This window comes from Cetorhinus maximus, chromosome 18 (assembly GCF_964194155.1).
Source record: "Cetorhinus maximus chromosome 18, sCetMax3.hap1.1, whole genome shotgun sequence".
In the NCBI taxonomy this organism is placed as follows: Eukaryota; Metazoa; Chordata; class Chondrichthyes; order Lamniformes; family Cetorhinidae; genus Cetorhinus; species Cetorhinus maximus.
This window is the reverse complement of record NC_135896.1, coordinates 77716582-77733682: the sequence shown is the minus strand read 5'-3', so window position 1 is coordinate 77733682 and position 17101 is coordinate 77716582. Positions and strand designations below refer to the sequence as shown.

Here is a 17101-nt window from a genome sequence, read left to right as displayed (position 1 = left end):
TCCCTGAGGCAGTACTTTGCCTCAGGGAGATCTGTGTGCTCTTCCACGCGCATGCGCGAAAGAGCGCAAAATACCTGCTCAAGGGCTCCTCCCCCACCCACACAGGGAGCGCACAGCGTTTCCGGGCGGATGTCACACTGGGCGGGCCTTAAGTGGGGGTGCCAATCGGGAACCCGTCCGCTTGCACCAACTCCCGCACAATCCCCCCCCCAATGAGGGGGAAAAATGCTCCACATTGTGGCCAACACCTCTGCAATTTCAATCTTCACTTCCCTCCTTCCCTGAGCATTCTAGGATGCAGCCAGCGGTAGCGAGTGACTTCTCCACTTAAAGTACTGCCAGTCTTTCCAGTACCTCCTCTTCACCCATTTTTATTTCATCTAGTAGCCCCTCAACCTGCTCATTTGCTATGGCTTTGTTAAAGTTCTCTTTCTTGGTAAGCGATGGTAACATACCAGACTCCAGTTATGTGTCTATCTATAAAAGCTGAAAAATCTTGCATAAGTGTGCATTTCCTCTTGAGAAGAAGATGAAAGACAGAGAAAGAAGTACCCTGAAGTTAATACATTGAAACAGGCTCTTTAGCCAACCAATCCATGTCAGCACTTAACTCCATGTGAGCAACCAGTTCCAATCACGTTCCTAACACCAAATCCCCTCAACTTAATTTTTTTTATCCACCTATCCAACCTAATTTTGAATGTGGACAGTTTCTGCCTCAACCACTAACCTTGGAAGTGAATTCCCTCAACTCTCTCTGTGTGAAGAGATTCTCCTGCTCTCTGTCCCAAATCTCTTACATTTAATTTTGTATTTTATGTTCCCTCATTCTCAACCCCTCTACTTCAACCAATACTACTTCTATTTGTCCTAAACTTGCATCATTCAGAATGCCTGTGTTATATCACCCATAAACTGCATTGTTGTAACAAAAAAAAATTCTTGTCTACCTTCACATTTGTTTGGGCTCACATTTCACATTGGGTTTTAGTGTTTTATATTTTCCATACTCTGAGGAAAGAGTTACGTCTGAATATTATCTCTTTATCTTTGAGACTATTTAACTATCTGGTTACTGTTTGGTAGTTTATAACCTAAACCATGGTATGACAGAGGTTTATTCTATTACAAAGTCAAAGAAATCATGTGGGGTCACATAATACATATTTTAAGCCAAATAAAGCGACAAGTATCTCTTGTCTTGAACAGAAAGCCCGGTTGCTGTATTTAGTTTAAGTAATACATTGCACGTCTCTATATGATTTGTCCAGATACTGAGGAGGTAAAGGCACACTTCAGTTTGTAGTGAGTGAATGGGAGTGGCCTTTGGCAATGAACACAGCAAAAATATCTGAGGAGTCCAAAAATTAACAGCGGTGACAGCAAAAGGTTAGGCTTGTAATATCACTTGCATAACAAAGGGCTTTTCAAATTTTTAATTATAATGTTATTAAGCAGTAACAGTACTTAGAAATATCTCTAAGATAAATGTGGGCAGAGTGTTAGAATTAACTGAATTGGTCACAGAGGAAAGAACCAATACGCACACAGGTTAAAAACGCTGAAACTGAAACAGAGGAAAAGGAGTGCTGGTGTGCACTTGATCTGGTCCAGAAAGAACTTCTGCTGACATGTTTGGTAGATGAGGGTATAACTTATCCAGCACACAGCACTTCAAGGACTAATTTTATCAAACTAATTTTATCAAATCTAATACCAAATTTTGTATAATTACTATATCTGATAAAAACAATAAGAATTATCATTCCTGGGCAGTGCACAGCATGCAAAAGTGACCTGGGTTTACTCAATCTCTGAGTTATTAGTCAGTTGAGTTCCTCGTCTGATTTTACAGCTCAGATTGGGAATCTTATTGGCAAACGTGAGTGCAAATCCACTTGCAACAATAAAAGGTCAACAGTTAGTGAATACATCATGTTAGCTGCAAAAAATAGATACAACAGGGGATTGATATCAGGGAATGGCCCTACAGAATATGGTCCACATGACGCCAGAGAACAGTGTCACAAAAGTATTAGGTGGGTAACAGCTACTCTTTAGCACGTCAGGTTTAATCCATACACAAGTGCATCGTAAAAGTAGCTTTGACAAATATAACCCTTCCCACTAGGTTTTGCTTGCTGCACCAGATGTCTCACCTTTGGGTGAGGGGCTCATTAAGGATAACATCAGGCACTTCATATCTTGGCTTCATTGGCTTTAACTCATTCACTTTTATCCTGATCACATGATCCTCAAGAGCAAAGAGCTCCACAAAGAGTGAAACCTGCAAAAAAAAATCGAGTAATATGTTTACAATTTTTATCAACCACCAAGCTCTATCACTCCAATTCAAAATTAATTCTTAAGAGATTGCAATGAAGATTATTATTGAAGATAATGAAGATTACATTATCTAGGGTATAATGTACAGAGAGTTAAAATCTTGCCATGAACTCCAGTTTCTTATTCTTACATCTTTGCCTGCTACTTTCTACGACTATGATATTGAAGAGGTAAGTTTCAATCTGGGTGGCAATGTGGCAGAATGGATTTCTCACCCATTATTCACAACCTGCCTAACTTTCATCTCATTGATTATAGTGGGATAAAAATTGGACAAGCAATCTGCATTACCACCCATGCAGAGAGGTTGAAAATTATCCTGAGTGCTTAATGTTGCTGACATAAGGAACCAATCAAATCTCAACCTTAGTGTAACTGATAACATTTGACATCAATCATATCCAGAACAAAAAAGATCACTTTCAGCCAATACGATTCTTCCCCCTTATTCAAAAAATTCAAAGCTTTGTGCACTTGATCCATTTCACCATCTCCCAGGGCATTACCCTACTGTAATTCTTTGCTCCACTCTTCTTCAAGGTTCACTTCAAGTCCTCCAGCTATGGCTCCACTTGCTCTCACTTACCTAAATCAATGGATGGAAAATTGTGAGCAACTACTCAAGATTTTCTGATATGCAATGGAGTTAGCTGTGGATCCCTGCAAACAGCACATATTTGGAAATTTACCCCTTTCAAATCCATATAAAAAGGCAAATGTAATGAGCACTTTGAAAGCCTTGGACAAATCAGGTACAATCAGCATGGATTTATAAAGGGCAGTTTGTGCTTGATTAATTGATTTTTTTGAAGAAATTGCAACGTATAAGGAGAATGCAATGGAAGTTGTTTATATGGATTTTCAGAAGTGTTTGATAAGTTGCCATGTAAGGCACAGAGAGGAAAGATTGAGGGTACAGGATGTTGGTAAGGTGTGTCCAAGATACTTGAGCTCATTTCAATAAATGATTAGGATATAGTAACAGAAGAAAAATATTGAAGTTTGCTGAGTATATCAAGTTAAGAGGGTGTGGCGAATTGCAGGCTGTAGACAAATTAGCAGTGGGCAGATAGATGGAAAATGCAATTTACAACCCTCTCCGAGATATCTACTCTCCTACATTTCTGGTCTCTTACACATTCCTGATTTTAATCACTCCACTATTGGCAGCCACTGAGGCCCCAAATTCTGGAATTCCCTCCCTAATCCTCTCCACCTTTCTTTCCTCCTCAAAATCATTGTATTTGACCAATCCATTGGTCACCTGTTCAAACATGTCATGTGACTCAAATTTTATCTGATAACGTTCCTACATAACTTGGGTTTTTTTATTATGTTAAAAGGGCTATATGAATGCAAGTTTTGTTGTTACTGGAACTAGGATCTCTCACCAATGAGGGCAGGGCATGGCAAGGCACAAGGCCTAACAGCACAGACTTGTACACACAAAGTGTAGGGGTATCATATTATGCAGCTCTAGCTTGGGAGTTATTAAGGGGTCTCAATTTGGGATTTTGGTGCGATTGGTTCCTGGATATGGATCTCTGCCTGTTTGTTTCTCTCTTAACTTATGAATTCAGTGGAAATAGAAAATCAGGAGTGGTGTACAATAGAGAGCCCACCTGATATCGCCCTTTTTACATTGTCAGCAAAAGTTAAAATGATCCCCTCTATGTCTCTCGCTTTGTATCTTTTGAGCAGAACCTGCTAGAAAATTCCCCAAAAGTTGTCCATTGACACCACTATGGAAAACAAGGGTGCCCTGTGCCAGCCAATGAGATGCCACAAGACAGCTAATGAAATGCACCCAAGTCAAGCAATGAGGCACACTGTGCCAGCCAATGAGTTGGAGCAGGATTTACAGCAAACAAAGGCTATTTCCACAGTCTATTTAAAAAGATCCTCAATAAACTACACCAAACAGAATGCATGCAGCAACTTCTCCTGATAAAAGCACAGTGATTGCTCAAGAGGAATGCAGTGAGTGGAAGATAGTTACATAATACAAGTTATGTCATTTACAGCTGTGTAGGCTCCGAGTCTGCTCGATGGGAGAATTACTCAATGATCTCCATTCTGACTGGGAATTGTAGTGTCACTATTCCCACCAGTACCAAAGCTTGGGAAATGAGGTACATAGCATGTGTTCAGACTGCACAATCCAATCTCAGCTCAGAGAGGCACAGCTTTGGGCACAAATATCATCTCCAACCCAGGCTTTTGGGAAAGGTTGAGGCCTTCAAGTAAAAACTTTAATGGTGAAATTAAAAGACAATTCACTTGATCAATCATTTGTGTCATGTTGAAATACTGATTGAATAAAATATTTAAACCATTATTTTGAACATTAGAAATTCCAGTTACTGCAAGACAAAATAAGATGGAAATATCTTTTTACACTCTTCAGCATGTGAAATATCCTGTTTAAAGCACAGCAATCTGGATAATATTCTATAAAGCCTGGGACCAACCTGGTGAAGCTACAGGACAGGACTACATGCAGACAGCAAAAACAGATTGCAATTGAGAGAGCAAAGTGATCCCACACCAACCGATCTGATCAAAACTCTGCATATTCAGTCATGAATGGTGGTGGGCAATTGAACATCTAACTGCAGAAGAATGCTCCATAAATATTCCCCATCCTGAATGATGGAACAGTCCAGAATGTCAGTGCAAAAGACAAGGCTGAACCATTTGCAACCATATTCAACCAGAAGAGCTGAATGAATGATCCATCTTGGCCTCCTAATGATATTTTCAGCATCACAAATGCCAATCTTCAGCCAATACGATTCATTCTATGTGATATCAAGAAATAGCTGAAGGAACTAAATACAGCAAAGGCCCCAATAACATCCAGCAGTGAAACTGTAGACTTGTGCTTCAGAACTAGTCTCATCACTAACCAAGCTGTTCCAGTACAACTACAACACTACTAGGCAATGTAGAAAAGTTCCCAAGTTCACAAAAAGCAGGACAAATCCATTCCAGCCAATTACAGATCATCATTTTTCCCTTGATCATCAACAAAGTGACAGTGGTATCGTTGACAGTGCTATCAACAGGACTTACACAGCAATAACCTGCTCACTGATGCTCAGTTTGGGTTCTAACAGGGCCACTCGGCTCCTGAACGCATTACAGCCTTGGTCCAAACATGGACAAAAAAGCTGAGTTCAAGAGGTGAGCTGAGAGTGACAGTCCTAGACATCAAGGCAGCATTTGACTAAGCGTGGCATCAAGGAGCACTAGCAAAATTGAAGTCAATGGGAATAGAGAAAAAACCCTTCACTGGTTGAAGTTATATGTAATACAAAGGAAGATGACTGTGGTTGTTGGTAGCCAATCATCTCAGGCCCATGACATTGTTGCAAGAGTTCCTCAGAATAGAATCCTAGGGCCAACAATCTTCAGCTGCTTGAGCAATCTTCCCTCCATCATAAGGTCAGAAGTGGGGATGTTCGTGGACAATTCAAGAGTGCTTAACAGAGATCAGAGTGGCCAAAAACAAAATGTTCTGAAAATTAGTGGTCAAAGACAAAAAGGTCTGAAATTTTTTGTGACACGGAATCCGGTAATTATAGCACTGTTTATGGACTGTAATGAGTGCAAATGCTTCTAGGTCTCTTCAAATAGGTGGAGTTATTAGACGTCAAGTGGGTAGAACTATCAGTTTACCCTTTTTTCATGTTCTATTACTGACAAGGCTGCGGACTAATGCATTTGAATCAAATCAGTAAAGTGACATTAGCATTTCAGCATTCAATGTAATTAGTGCATGTAATGCAGGACGAAGTCCATACTAATAACAGAACATGGCCTTGCTGTATTATTTACATGCAAAGCGGAGCAAAACAAAGCACTAGGGTAGTGCTTTGCAAATTATTTTCCGGTGTGACCTCTTTTCAAAGGCAATTAGGAAAGGGCAACAAATGCTGGACTTGACAGCAATGCCCGCATCCCATGAAATATATAAAAAGAGATCCTGAAAATTAACATGACCCCAAATGCTAGCAAAAAGAAAACTGCAATAAAGCAGCATAAATAACATTCAGTTTATAATTAAAGTTTGCATATTATAGGTCAACATATAAAACGATCATAAAATCATAAAAAATAGTAGCAGAATTATTGAGCCCAGCTATTTGATAAGATCATGGCTGATCTGATTTTGGCCTTAACTCCACTTTCCTGTCTGTCCTCCATATCCTTTAACTCCCTTGTTGACCAAAAAACTGTCTAACTTAGCCTTCCATATATTCAATAACCAAGCCTCCGCTGCCACCTGTGGAAGAGAATTCCAAAGAATTCTCTGTGAGAGAAGAAATTCCTCCTCATCTCCATCATAAACAGGAGACCCCTTGTTTTCAAACTGCACCCCTTATTTCTAGATTCCCCCCTGAGAGGAAATTCCCTCCCAGCATCTCCCCTGACAAGCCCCTCAGAACCTTACATTTTACAACAAGATCGCCTCTCCTTATTTTAAACTCCATTGAGTATAGGCTCACCTGCTCAACCATTTCTCATGAGACAACCCCTTCACCCCACGGCCTAGTGAACCTTCTCTGAACTACTTCCAATGCAAGTCCCTCCATAAATAAGCTGTACACAGCAGGCCAGATGCAGTCTCACCAATGACCTGTACAGTTGACTTAGCAAGACTTCCCTACTTTTATATTCCATGCCCCTTGTAATAAAGGCCAACATTCCATATGCCTTCCAATTACTTGCTGCACTTGTTTCTAACTTCTTGTGATTCATGTACAAGGAAATCTAGATTTCTCTGTACTGCTGCATTGTGCAGTTTCTCTCCACTTGAATTATATTCTGCTTCTCTATTCTTTCTGCCAAAGTGGAAAAATCTCTCATTTTCACATTATACTCTATCTGCCAATTTTTTGCCCACTCACTTAATCTATCTACGTTCCTCTGCAGACTCTTTGCATCTTCACAACTTGCTTTTCTACCAACCTTTGTATCATCAGCAAATTTGGCTACAATATAGTTGATCCCTTCATCTAAATCATTAATATAAATCATAAATAGTTGATGTACCAGCACTGATTCCTGCAACACTCCACCAGTTACTGTTTGTCAACCTGAAAATGACCCATTTATCTCAACTTTCTGCTACCTGCTAGCTAGCCAATCCTCTATCCATGCTAATGTGTCACCCTCAGCACTATGAATTCCTGTCTTGTGTAGTAACGTTTTATGTGGCACCTTCTCAAATACCTTTTGAAAATCCAAATACACTACATCTACTGGTTCCCCTTTATCCACTCTGCTTGTTACATCCTCAAAGACTCTATTGTGTGTCAAACATGATTTCCCTTTCACAAAACCATGTTACTCTGCCTGATTGTATAATCATTTTCTAACTATCCTGCTCCTTAATAATGTTTAATCCTTAATAATGGATTGTAGCATTTTCCCAATGATAGATGTTAGACTAACTGGCCTATAGTTTCCTGCTGTATCCCTCCTTTCTTGAGTGGTGTTGCATTTGTAGTTTTCCGGAATCTAAGGAATTTTGCACGATTACAACCAATGCATCCGCTATCTATGCAGCCACTTCCTTTAAAACCCTAGGATGTAGGCCATCAGGCCCAGGGACTTGTCAGCCATTCTTCCCGTTAATTTTCCTAGTACTTTTTCCCTAGTGGTCGTGATTATTTTAAGTTCCTCCCTCCTTTTTGCCTCTTGTTTTTCTACTATTCTTGGAATGCTTTTTGTGTCTTCTACTGTGAAGACAGATACAAAATACTTGTTCACAGACTGTGCCACTTCTTTGTTTCCCATTATTAATTCCGAGGTAAGGTCTAAAATAGCCTGTTCTCTGGTTGGTTCCAAAGCATAGTGTTCTAAGAAACTGTCCCACATACACTCTATGAACTCATCCTGCAGGCTACTTCTACCAACTGTTTAATCCAATCTATATGAAGATTAAAATCTACCATGATTATTGCAGTACGTTTCTTACAAGCCTCAATTATTTCTTGATTTATATTCTGCCCTACAACATAGCTACTGTCAGAGAGCCTATAAACCACATTAGTAACTTCTTTGCTTTGCTATTTCTTATCTCTGATACTACATTTTGACCCTCTGAATCAAGATCATTTCTCACTACTGTATTGATTTCATCCTTTATTAACAGAACCATCCCATTTCCTTTTCTTTTCTTCCTGTCCTTCCAAAATGTCAAATACCCTTTGAACTTCTGATTATCCCTTTTTACCATCTTTCCCTACCCAAACCTTATTTGTTGGTACAGCTCTGTATGCTCTGTCCCGTCCTGTCATACTGTGCTTATCATTATCCACTTTACTACCCTACACAGTTGCCTTATCCTTTCTCATTAACTTTCCAAATCTCCCCTCATGTGAACCCTCCCCTCCCCCAACTATTTAGTTTAAAGCCCTCTCAACAGCCCTAGTGATATGATTCACTAGTACACTGGTCCCAGCGCAGTTCAAGTGAATACCGCCCCAATGGAGCAGCTCCATCTTTCCCCTGCTTGTGCGTGTGCCCCATGAATCGAAACGCATTTCTCCCACACCAATCTTTTGAGCCATGCATTCAACTCACTAATCTTATTTACCCTATGCCAATTTGCTCATAGCCCTGGCCGTAATTGAGAGATTATTACCTTTATGGTTCTGCTTTTTAATTTAATAATACATCATATAAATCTGAAAATCTGTGTTTTTAAAGTTCACTGAAAAACGTTATTATTTTATAAGCTCATATAGGTTTCAGCCAAGCTCTTCATATTCTCTGGTGACAGAAGACTCAGCGAAGCCCCCCCTCCCAAGCCCCCTCCCTTACACATACTTACTTGCTCAGCAAACCCTCCATGAAACACCATCCCCCCCTCTCACTCAGCAGTCTCTATCCCCAACCCCCTCCCTCCCACTCACTTAACAGGCTGTCTTCCCAACACAACTCTGCTGCTTGCCAAACCCCACTGAGACTTGGGCTCTGCTGCTCCACCCCGCAACCCCCCTCCCAGCCTGCCAGACCCCGCTGGACTCGGGCTCCGTTTCTTCCACTCCAAATGGCAGAAAGTTCTCATCCTTGGTGCTCAGTACCATTTCCGACATCTCAGGTTTTGAAGCAGTCCATGTCCACTTGCAGCAAGACCTAGACAACTTTCAGGCTTGGGCTGATAAGTGGCAAGTAATATTCATGCCATATATGCGTGAGGCAATGACCATCTCCAACAAGGAGAATCTAACCATCTGCCCTCATCACTCAACAGCTCCAGAAGAGCTCAGAGGAGGTTTGACCTCCAGATATGCAATTTGCAGGCCCACCGTGATGTGGACCTGCATCAGTCTGGCACCTATGAACCAAACTCCCAACTATGGGCGAATAGCTCCACTGCCTTGCGAATGCTTTGGGGAAATGGATGGCTAAGGGAAGAAACCCTGACAAGAAGTCTGGAGCGGAACCCAAAATATGTCATGTCATCTTTCCAGCAACTCCTGAAACCAAGTGGGTGCCAAAAGTGCTTTTCGTTCCTTTGGACTCAACCAGGGAGGTCAAAAGGGGAACCCTGATGTTTCAGCAGTCCGGGATCTCCATAAATTTTGCCCAGGCTTGTGCCCTGGAGAGGACACTCCAGTTTCGCTGCAGAGTGTGAAACACAACACGGGAGAAAGCAGTTACAAGTGGTGAGCCCAACTCAACTGACAGAGAACGGACTGTCTCCGACAGTGGGAGGAAGCATCACCTCCCACTGATCAGCCATCACCCACCTCGAGTCAGAGTTTTAAGATGCTGACTCACCACAGTCCACCTGCTTCATTGGGTGCTTGGAGCATAGAGTCTCTGCTCAACAAGTGGATCGAAAGGATTGCACCAGACAAACAAACAAAACAAATGAAAAGAAATAAGATGATTGGCAAGCTAGAACGTCAGGACAATGTGCATGGGGCTTTCAGACAACTTGAAGCTGGTCAATAATGCACACAAGATAGCTGTGTTCAACCTGAAGTTTGATAGGCTGAACGTTAACATAGCATCACTACAAGAAACCAGGATCACTGAGAATGGATTACTGAAAGAAAAACATTACATGCTCTTCTGGCAGGAGAAGAATTCAGAGGAAATGTGAGAGCAAGGTATGGCTTCGCTGTAAGAAACTCATGACTCCCGATGATAGAACCCACCACAAATGGTTCAGAACCTGTTCTCTCCATCCGCTTCTCAACTCAAACAGGGCCAGTTGACCTCATGAGTATCTATGCTCCAACACTGTGCTCCATTATAGAAGTGAAAGACGAGTTCTATGAGGAGCTTGACATCATTATCAATAAAACCCCTAAATCAGAACATCCTCACCCACTGGGGGATTTCTGTGCAAGAGTGGGTGCAGACCATGGTTTATGGCCCTCCTGCCTCAGACATCATAGCCTAGAAAAGATACACAAGAACACACAGAGACTACTTGAGGTTTGATGCTACCATGAGCTTTCTGTAACTAGGACCTTTTTTCAGAACAAACCATGCCACAAGGTGTCCTGAAGACATCCAAGATCAGGGCATTGGCACCAGCTGGACCTGATCATCACCAGACATGACTCTCAGAACAGCAATCACAACATATGCTGCTATCACTGTGCTGACTGTGATACAGATCACTCCCTGGTGTGCATCAGGTTTAGGATGCAACCCTTGAAGCTTTTTCATTGAAAGCAAAAATGCCTTCCTCGTATCAACATCAGCCATACTGCCTATCCAGATAAAATCCAACAGTTCCTCAACTCAATTGAACAGGTTGTCTCTGGCATTCCCACACAGTGTGCAGAAATTAAATAGAACATTTTTTGAGACACCATCTGCAATATACCGCACTCTCAACATATGGGAAGCAAGAGCTGAAAAATGCTGACTGGTTTGAGGCTAACATCACTGTGATGGAATCTGTCTTTGAAGCCAAGCAGTCTGCTCTCATTGATTACAAAAAAGATCCGACCAAGACGACTCTGCATGCACTAAGAGCTGCTCAAAGTAAAGTCCAACAGACTGCTAGGTGATGAATAAATAACGAGTGGTTACAATTTTGCCAGAATATCCTTCAACACAGGGAATATCAGGGATATGTATGAAGGGATAAAAAAGGCAACAAGTCCATCAGCAAAAGAAAAATGGCTCCAATGAAAAGAAAGACAGGGACGTCAACACCAACTGCAATAAACTGTTGGAAAGATGGGTGGAACACAATTTTGAGTTGTACTCTAGGGAGAACATGGTCACTGAGGAAGTTCTAGACACCACAGAAAGCCTGACTGACATGGCAAAGCTGGATATCAAACTAACAATGGGGGAGCTCAGCAAAGCTATTGACTCGCTTGCCATGGGCAAAACACTAGGTATTGATGTTTTACTACCTGAACACATCAAGCACTGAAACTGGCACTCCTGCAGCATCTGCACAAACTTCTGTCTCTGCTGGGGGGAGGAGACAGTGCGTGAATATGCATGATTTAAAGACTGTGACCCTGTACAAGAACAAACCATAGCGATTGCAACAACTATTGCAGCATCGCCCTGCTGAGTATCTTGGGAAAAATATTTGACCATATTGCCCTTGTCAGACTGCCAATCTTGGCTGAACACATCGACCCCGAATCCCAGTGTAGTTTCAGAACTGGAAGATCTACAATTGACATGATCTTCTCAGTCCAGCAGCTGCAAGAGAAATGCTGTGAACAAAGGAAACCACTATATATTGTTTTCATCGATCTCACCAAGGTATTCGACAATATGAGCAGAGAAGGTCTAAGCAGCACAATGTGGTCTCCTCTTTCCATGACAACATGGTGGGCAAGGTTAGCTTTGACAGGTTAACCCTGGAACTCTTTGAGATCCGTAGTGGGGTCAAAAAGGGTTGTGTTCTGGCACCAATGTTCTTTGGCATATTCTTCACTGCTGCTGTCATATGCCTTCAGGTCATCGACAGAGAGTTTCTACTTATACATCAGAACTTACGTAAAGTTATTCAATTTTACTCGCCTGAGATCCAAGACAAAGGTCCGTCAGGTCCTCATCAGAAAGTTTCTGTATGCTGATAAAACCGCACTAGCATTCCATACCATGGAACACCTTCAGCGGCATATGGACAGACTCTCACACCTGGAAAGTGTTTGGTTTGACCATCAGCATGAGGAAGACAAACGTTCTGGTCCAGGGTGTTGCCATACTACCATCTATCATTATTGACAATGTGACACTGGAGGTTGTTGATAGCTTCACACACCCAGACTCTACAATCACCAACAATCTGTCACTTGAAGCTGAAATGCATTGCAAAAGCTGCAGCTGTTATGTCCAAGCTGAGGAAGAGAGTGTGGAACAACAGCAATCTACTTGTGAATACCAAACTCTGAGTCTACCAAGCTTGCATCCTCAGTGCACTCCCCTACAGTGATGAGGCCTGAATAACACATGCTAGGCAGGAGAAAAGGCCAAACAGTTTCCACCTTCGCTGTCTCAGATGTATCCTCAGCATCACTTAGCGTACTCAGCCTCGAGTACGCTAATTCCATCAGCATATGTCCATTACTAAGATAACGATGTCTGTGATGGCTCCGCCACATTCATTGGATGGATGATGGCAGTGTACTCAAAGACCTTCTATACAGTGAATTGGGCACTGGTTCACGGCCTCCTAAGCGTCCATATCTCCACTACCCCCAGCAACGTCCTGTATGTAACACATCCTTGCCATTGTGTCATTTTGAAACAAAATTTAGTAAGTTTGTTATTCTCTGTTTAAAATATCTTTATCATTGGGACTAGTAAGCTTGTATCATCACTGGGCTACTGGGACTATTGAGATATGAAAACAGAATCCTTGTCTCTTTGATGCTAACCTTATTGTCTTCATTAAGGAGCTGCAATGTGGCTCCACAGTCTGACAGTTCCAGTGTGTCCAGCAAGGCATGATATGGAGAATTTCCTGGCAGCAACTTCTTCTGACGCCTGGAGGAATAGAAAAACAGCAGTTTCTAGATATAAGGGCTATAAATTTAACTAGAAATATCGGCCTTCCAAAGTGATAATCACAGATTCAACTCCTGCCAATAACATTGCCAAGATTCGAGTTGGGAGAAGTTTCCAACTTTTTATTCCTTTTCCCCTGAAGGCATTGACTTTGCAGGGGTTCTACATCTCCCTCAGGTTACCATTCTTCAAGGGCAAACTTAAACAAGGAGGTCAGGATGCAATGTGAATTTGGGAATCAAGGCAGATCAGTAAAATGCTGTCATCATTCCATGCCCAGTTTAGAGTTCATTAATGGGGCAGTGGTAGAAGATATATGCACTGCACAAAATCCAACCAATCTTAACTGTCAGAGTTGATTGGGTCTGCACATGCACAAAGAGGTTTTCTTGTGTAGCATATCAGGGACGTGACTTGTGCGTGCTTGATGCGGGCACTAGGATCTCACAACAGGAATAATATCCTCTCAGCACTGACAATCCTCATCTGAAGGAGCAACCCGCCAAGAAAAAAAATCTTATTGGTCAAAATGGGTTCAAATTTCCTTAAAGGGCCTAAAATTATACTTTGAGGTCAACAGCAGAACTCTCCGTTGAGTCAGAAAGTTGAGTTCAAGCCCTGCTCCAGAGACTTAAGCACATCATCTATAAAAATTATAGTAAGATGGTGTCTTAATTATTTTTCCATACCTAAGACATATAGGAAGTTGGCTGATCTCATTATCAAAGCTGCATATTGTTCATTTACGTATTATAGGTAAAATATAGGTTCAGTGATACCTCACCTGAATAGTGTTTTTCAGTTTAAATGTGGTGATACATGCAACCTTTTAGTATTGGCATATGGAGTAAGGGTTTTTTGTTATGATCCCCAAATCCTGCAATTGTTAACTAAGACATTGGGCAGTAGAAGGTCAATAGAGGACATAAGGTCCACTTACAAGAGACTCTGATCATATTGATCTAGAGAGTTTCTAATGTAAAAGCTTAACAGTTTTTCTAGTTCCATTGCTATCATGAACAACTTTTACCTTTATGAGCAGAAAAGTTTGATTGGGGTGGACAGGGAAAACTGGGAATGCTAAGTGGGATTACAGTGCTGATGGCCTCCAGCAAAGGAGATATACCTGTAAAACGCAATGTCCCCAGTGGTCTTGAACTTGTTGCTCTCAACTGCTTCTGCAAGTGCACTGTCAGGGGTGGAAAAAAAAGAGAATTTATTCTTGTTACTGATTCTATATTCAAAATACTTTTAACAATGGGGAGACCAAATGCATATTGGGTGACCACTTTACGGAACACCTCTGCTGAGGCCACAAGCATGATGCCATTTGCCATTTATTTGCCATTTTAATCTATCATCTTGCAGTGTTCCAATGAAACCCAACACAAGCTTGAGGAACAGCACCTCATCTTCCAATTAGGCACTTTACGGCCTTCTAGAATCAACATTGAGTTCAACAATTTTAGACCATAAGCCCTGTCCTTCATTTTGATTCTGTTTTTTTGCCATGCTCTGGTTTGAATCTGGTTTTTCATGTTTTTGCTCTGAGAGAGAGCTGTTCATTATTCTGGCATTTACACTCACTCTGGACAGATATTTTGTCTCTTTTCTACAACCATTGCCATTCCCTTTGCCTTTTGTTCCATGACATCTTTGACATTCAATCTCTCTCACCCTCTACCCAATTCTAGGCATTCCCTTTCTTTCTTCCTCCCTAATCCCCTGCCTTTCAACGGTATATAATCCAATACATTTAGAACCTCCAATTCTGAAGAAGAGTCAAATTCTACTTGAAACCTTAAATCTTTTGTCTCTCCACAGATGCTGACAGACCTGAGTATTTCCAGCACTTTCTGTTTTTATTTCAGATTTTCAGCATCTGCAGCAGAAGAATTTAAACAACTTGCTCAAAGGGTACTAAACTTCCAGGAGGTACCTTTGAAACAAGCTCTCTCAATGGCTTCCCAATCAGTCCTGGGACAGTCTTACAGAACTAATAACAGCTCTATTAATTAAACGGGTTTTGGCCTGATTCCTAATCTGGACCTCCCCAAATCCAAGTATGCTACAAACTATAACTTCATTACTCTACTTGAAGTTGATATTAATTTTGAATGCTCTTGATGCAGTATAGGAGGCATTACAGCAGAACTTGTTCCTGTATATGCTATTTGATTTAGTTCTTATCTATACAGTCATAGACTGGGAGTCTCATACAATGACTTCTTTTCCCACACCATTACCTCTGGAGTCCCCCAAAGGATCTATCCTTGTCTCAGTCCAAGATAAATCCAGAACCTAGAGGCCAGTCAGTCAAATGGCAGTAATGGAGAAACTTTTAGAGATAATAATCTGGGACAAAATTAATTGGCACTTGGACATCAGTTAATAAATGAAAGCCAGTATAGATTTGTTAAAGCAAATCACACTTGACTAACTTAATTGTGCTCTTTGATGAAGTAAGAAAAGAGTTGATGAAAGTAGTGGGGTTGATATTGTATATATGGACTTCAACAGGAGCTTCATTAAGTGCCTAAAGTACCACATGATAGTCTTATCAAAATTGAAGCCCAACAGATTAAATGGGTAGTGGCTGTGCCAATACAAAATTGGCTAAGGTATAGAAAGTAGTGGTAAACAGTTGTTCATTAGACTGTAAAGAAGTGTGCAGTGGTGTCACCCCAGGGACCAATATTAGGATCATTGCTAGTTTTGATATATATATTAATAACATGGACTTGGGTACACAATGCAAAGTTTGCAGATGACAAAAAACTGAGAAATATAAGAAACAATGAGGAGGATAGTAAGAGTTGAGGAGGACATAGACTAGTGAAATGCGCAAATGAAATAAATGAAGTGTGAAGTAATTCATATAGGTAGGAAGAATGATTGTAGGTAATATAACTAGATGGTACAATTTTAAAGGGGATCCAGGGGTATACATATACAAATATTTCAATGTAGCAGGACAAGTTGAGAAGAGAGTTTAATAAAAAAGAGCACATGGGATCCTTAGCTTTATAAATAGGAGCATAGGAGTACAAAAGCAAAATCTTTATAAAACACTAGTCAAGCCCGGGCTGGAGTATGTGGCCAGTTCTGGAATACACATTTTAGGAAGGCAAGCAAGGCCTTAGGAAGGGTGCAGAGATTTACTAGAATGAAGAATTACTAGACACAGCAAAGGCTATGAGCCCTGACAACATCCCGGCAGTAGTTCTGAAGACTTGTGCTGCTGAACGAGTTGCGCCCCTAGCCAAGCTGCTCCAGTACATCTACAACACTGGCATCTACCCAACAATATGGAAAATTAAAAAACAAAAATAAAAATACCTGGAAAATCTCAGCAGGTCTGGCAGCATCTGCGGAGGGGAACACAGTTAACGTTTCGAGTCCGTATGACTCTTCAACAGAACTAAGTAAAAATAGAAAAGAGGTGAAATATAAGCTGGTTTGGGGGGGGGTAGAGCTGGATAGAGGGCCAATGATAGGTGGAGATAGCCAAAAGATGTCATAGACAAAAGGACAAAAAGGTGTTGAAGGTGGTGATATTATTTAAGGAATGTGCTAATTAAGGGTAGAAAGCAGGACAAGCAAGGTACAGATAGCCCTAGTGGGGGTGGGGTGGGGTGAAGGGAAGGGATCGAAATAGGCTAAAAGGTAGAGATAAAACAATGGATGGAAATACATTTAAAAATAATGGAAATAGGTGGGAAAAGAAAAATCTATTTAA

General features: G+C 41.1%; 1 protein-coding gene across 3 annotated transcripts in view; it reads right to left on the bottom strand.

Annotated features, from left to right (window-relative positions):
* The window catches only part of LOC144693281 (neutral alpha-glucosidase C-like), a 161303-nt gene that overhangs the window by 122881 nt on the left and 21321 nt on the right, over positions 1-17101 (bottom strand). For all 3 annotated transcript variants that reach the window (XM_078563018.1, XM_078563019.1, XM_078563020.1), the window contains exons 2-4: positions 14489-14551; positions 13233-13341; positions 2160-2287 (exon numbers count right to left, since the gene is read on the bottom strand). In XM_078563018.1, the coding sequence (XP_078419144.1) occupies positions 2160-2287; positions 13233-13341; positions 14489-14551 (300 nt within the window). The remainder of the gene's footprint in view (positions 1-2159; positions 2288-13232; positions 13342-14488; positions 14552-17101) is intronic.